Here is a 4,696-nt window from a genome sequence, read left to right on the forward strand (position 1 = left end):
ATCGGATATCGGCCAAAATCCCAATATCGTGCATCACTAGTTAAAACCTTTTTCTAGTTTGGCCCTCTCAATATAGCAACAGCAATGGATTATCAGGTGATAAAATAATATCTGTTTAATCTGATCAAGTCATGTCAAAGATTCCTTATACATAAAAATCTTCTTAATCATTCTGTCAAAAAATACGTAACTAATGGTCCCAAACAATCAATGCACACAGCTGGCAAACATCCTTAAATCCAAATTTCTGATTCAGCTTTTTAACTTAGCGAAAAAAAAGAACCCATTATTGTTTTGTTATCAGACGTCACCGAGCAATTAAAAAACAAACTACTAGAAGTTGTATTCAAATTAAACAGGGAAACCATCTAGTAAATTTCAATAGTTATCTATGAATTCTGCCTGTTTGATGTCTGATACCTCAGATGTTACACAGAGGGCCACTTTTCGTAACCGTTTGTTAAAATGGGAAACACGACAAAACATGTAGTTTAAGTGAGGAGGATTTATGTTAATCGTCTTTCGTCATGAAATGGCTACAAGAAAAGTTATTCATCTGAACAACATTTAGAGAGGGAGGGATACCTTTATTTGAAATCCAACTGGAATTGTCAAACAGGGCCAGACAAAGATAATAGCGATTCTTGATCATAATAGAAGACTTGTATGCAGCCCAGTCCTAATAATAATTATCAGAACGTTGACCTACACTAGTAAATGAAACTACAAGAAACTGTCAAAAAAAGATGTGACTTTTTTCATACTCTGAAGAAGCCGTACATGTTCCATTTCTGATGGAATAAGGCTTAAGTGGTTTAATGTCTGATTAAATCATATCAAATATAATTTAAAATTCAAGGATTGTTTCCTAAAAAAAAAAAAAAATACTAAGCCCACCAAATGTTTGGAGCAAAGGGTAGCTCAAAGTGACTGGGTCAATCTCTGGATTTAAGATGTGTTTACAGTTTAGTCCGCATTTGGAGAGGAGAGGCTCTTAATCACAGACTATGCTAAAAATACAGATTTGCAATGACAGCGAAGCTAAGAAGCAGAGGACAGAAGCCAAAAGGCTTATTTACAAAAGCAGAATTTAAGAAATCTGTTGAGAAAGATTGACAAACCTGTTCTCCAGCTTGGGATTCTCCGATGATGAAACGATCACCTGGGCCATCAGCCGCTAAAGAGAAAGAAATTTGAATATATTAGGCATGCAAAGTGATTAAAAATACGAGTGATTATTCAAGAGGTTGCCTCTCAAAACGAATGGATGTTTTTTTTTATGACAGGTGCAATGCAGCATTTTTGTGTGAAGAGGAAAACATTTTAATGTGTTTAAAATTAGAATTTAAAATGCATTTCTTACTCTAGCTTATGCTGTGGCTTGCAAAAGTATTCAAACCCCTTGAGCTTTTTGATATCTTATCACATAACAACCACAGCCATAAATAGATTTTATTCTAATCTTATAGTAAAGACCAAAACAAATTGGTATACAACTGTAACTGGAAAGAAAATTTGACTGGATTTTTTTTAACCTTCAGCAGTTGCTTGATGCTAATAACAGAATAGAGTCCTCCTCTGTTTAATCTAATCTCATTACAAATACAGCTACTTTGTCACGGTCTCAGAGGTTGACTAAGAGAATATTGAGGAACAAAGAGCCTCTTGAAGTCCAAGGAACACAACAGACAGGTCAGATATAAAGTTATGGAGTTATTTAAGGCTGGTTTAGGCTATAAAAAGACATGAAAACTTTGAACATCTCATGGGACTCTGTTCAATCCATCATCCAGAAAACAAAAGAGTATTGCACAACTCTGAACCTCTGAAGGTGACTTAGGAAGAACCACAGAGATCCACAGTTCTGGAGGGGGAATCTCTCATCAGTCATGTTCTGCACAAATGTGGTCTTTATGGAAGAGTGGCAAGAAGAAAGCCATTGTTAAAAGAAGACCATAAGAAGTCCAGTTTGCAGATTGCCAGAAGCCGTGTTGGAAAAACAGCAAGAATGGAAGAAAGTCCTTTGGTCAGATGAAACCAAAATTTAACTTTTTGGCCAAAATGCAACAATCTGGAGAATTGATACAAGACATCACTCTGAACACCGTCCCCAATGTGGTGGTGGCAGCATCATGCCTCTCTTCAGCAGGGATAGAGAAGATGGTCCAAGCAAAACCTCTCATGTGTTAGAACGGCCCAATCCAACTCCAGACCTAATCCTATCCAGCACCTGTAGCAGGAACTGAAAACTGTTGCAACCAAACACTCTCCACCTAATCCTACTGAATTTGAACTGTTTAGCAAAGAAAAATGGTCCAAAATTTCAGTCACTAAATGTGCAAAGCTTGTAGCGACATACCCTGTAAATCTTGGAACTGTAATTCCAGCAAACGGTGGTTCCGGAAAGTACTGAATAGTTTTGCACAATCTCTTTGTGTTGATCTTTCACATCTAATTGAAATAGAAAAAATAATCTTTTTGTTTATAATGTAACAAAATGTGGACAAGTTCATGGCGTATAAATACTTTTGCAAGTCACTATATTTCTAAGCTGACTGAAGGGGGATAGATTTTTTTTTAGAAATCTATATTTTAATTCCCATCCAGAGTAGTTTCTAGCATATAAATGGTATGATGAGCAAAGTTTGATAAAGATGAAAGATTATAAGGAGTCGAATGGGAGAAGAATTGCTCGTCAGCCATAATTCACGGTTCCTACCTCTCACAGCATATCCATCCTTTACCGAAGCCGGAAAGGGTGGAAGGTTGTCTTTGGCATAAACGTCCTGAGCCAGAACACGACCCATCCCATCTGCAGAGAAGAGAAAATAGCATACATGAGAGGTGAGGAGGAAACGGTTTGAGTGGAGGAGGTAGGAAGGATGGGAGGAAAGTGACAGCTGGAGAGAAGCAGATGGAAAGAGGGTGATGTGCATCCGATTTAGATTGTGATACAGAGAGATGTGTGCTGAAGGTGTTTTTATGTGTCTTTCTACTTCAGGTCTCTTAAAGTATTTTTGTCTTTTAACTTACAAACATTATTGGAATAACAGCTTAATGAAAGAAAGACAAGCAAAAAAGAAAGCTACAGGTAGGTTGAGTTAAAAAAAAGAAAATCAACAAAAATAGCTCAAGCTGTGTGGGTGTTTAATATAAATATCTGAGCTTTGATATCAAAGCAGAAAAAACACTGTCTGCAACTGTCATGGAGGTACTAAACACCTGTTATAACAAGGTGGTTTAAATGGTTAATCTTAACAAATCTTCAGTTTATGTCCCATCTCTTAACACTTAATCTAAGAAATTATTTTTTTGTCCCCCCCCAATATTTCCTTCCAGTCATACTTAAACAGCCTGTTGGAAACATATACTGAGGCTGGGTCGATGTTAAAAATAGAACCGATGGGACGTATTGCTGCATCAGTTTGATAAAATGTTTTTACAACCGATAACCAAAACATCTTGGTATTTGTTTGCAGCTTGATTTTAGTCAGAATAGATTGAGTCATCATGCAACTAGATTAAAAGCTATGATTGGTTTCCTTAAAACAGAACTATAAAGATAAATTAAAAAGTAAAGAAATACAGTCTACATAGACAGCAAAAAAAAGAATATATTATATATATGCAGGCTTCTCTCTATTCAGTAGAGGAGCTTCTTCAGCTTCTGCATTTATAAATATTTCATCTTCCTGATGTTACCTCCCTGCTGTTGTCTTGTTCTGAACTCCATTAATGTAAATCGGGTAACTGAGGCCCCTTAAATCCAACATATGGTTTTAACTTCCCTTTCGTTATTAAAGTCATGTGTGTTGAAGTCATTACTGCAAAGTGTCCTTTTTTCTATATTGTTTTTGTAAAGATTGGGTCTGAGTTCAGCCTCATGGCCTCAGCTTGGTTTGATGTCCCTCTTCACAAGAGCTTGGCCTGTTTTGCCAGATGGATAACTTGACCCATTAAAGCTAATGTACATATTTGTGCAAGACTGTAGATTATAAAAATATTTTTTTGTTGTGAAAAATCTGAATCTGTCCTGTGTATCCCTTTAAGTGTTTTTTGTAGATACGATGCCATTTGCTTTAAGTGTTGACTATGAGTGTCAATTTACGACAACAATGGTATCTTTAACATATTGGTAGATTTATGGTACAGTGGAGGATGTTCATCAAAATAAGTGGTCCTCCTAATTGTCAATCATTCTGGTGATATATTTACGTAAGGCCGTCCTACGTGCTCGCTCCCATTTTCACTTACAGGGGGTGAGTCTGACACAGTGGAAAAATTGGAAATCTTCTTTTGGAAAGTAAGCCTGTATGAGCGATGAAAACAGCAACTTATGCACGAGGAGAAATGGGCTTACGCACGCTCTTGCACGTTCTCGCATGCATTTAATAGGCGTTCCCCCTCGGGAGCAGGTACAGGGTTGTGCATGTGAATTTTTTTGTGGAGAGTGCAGGTCTTTTAGAATTCCAAAAATCCTCCACTATACCTTTAAGCTATGATGCTGACTGCGTAAGGATGCAACTCAAGATTATTTTGCAAATCGATTCATTTGTTGATTATTTTTTAGATTAATCGATTCATAATCTAATATTCAAAGGGTCCTAAAATAAACTTTTTATGGAATTAAACCAGGTATAACTAAAACCTTTTTTACTTGAGGAGTCCTGTATAGAGCATAATGACAGACGGAAAT

At 36.6% G+C, this 4,696-nt stretch overlaps 1 protein-coding gene across 9 annotated transcripts in view; it reads right to left on the reverse strand.

The window, feature by feature from the left end:
* Nucleotides 1–4,696, reverse strand: part of gphn (gephyrin) — a 135,305-nt gene that overhangs the window by 15,892 nt on the left and 114,717 nt on the right. For all 9 annotated transcript variants that reach the window (XM_015369295.1, XM_015369289.1, XM_015369281.1 and 6 more), the window contains 2 exons: nucleotides 2,720–2,812; nucleotides 1,122–1,177 (listed from right to left, as the gene is read on the reverse strand). In XM_015369295.1, coding sequence (XP_015224781.1) covers nucleotides 1,122–1,177; nucleotides 2,720–2,812 — 149 coding nt within the window. The remainder of the gene's footprint in view (nucleotides 1–1,121; nucleotides 1,178–2,719; nucleotides 2,813–4,696) is intronic.

Source organism: Cyprinodon variegatus, unplaced genomic scaffold (genome assembly GCF_000732505.1).
Source record: "Cyprinodon variegatus isolate N-32 unplaced genomic scaffold, C_variegatus-1.0 Scaffold37, whole genome shotgun sequence".
Lineage (NCBI taxonomy): Eukaryota > Metazoa > Chordata > Actinopteri > Cyprinodontiformes > Cyprinodontidae > Cyprinodon > Cyprinodon variegatus.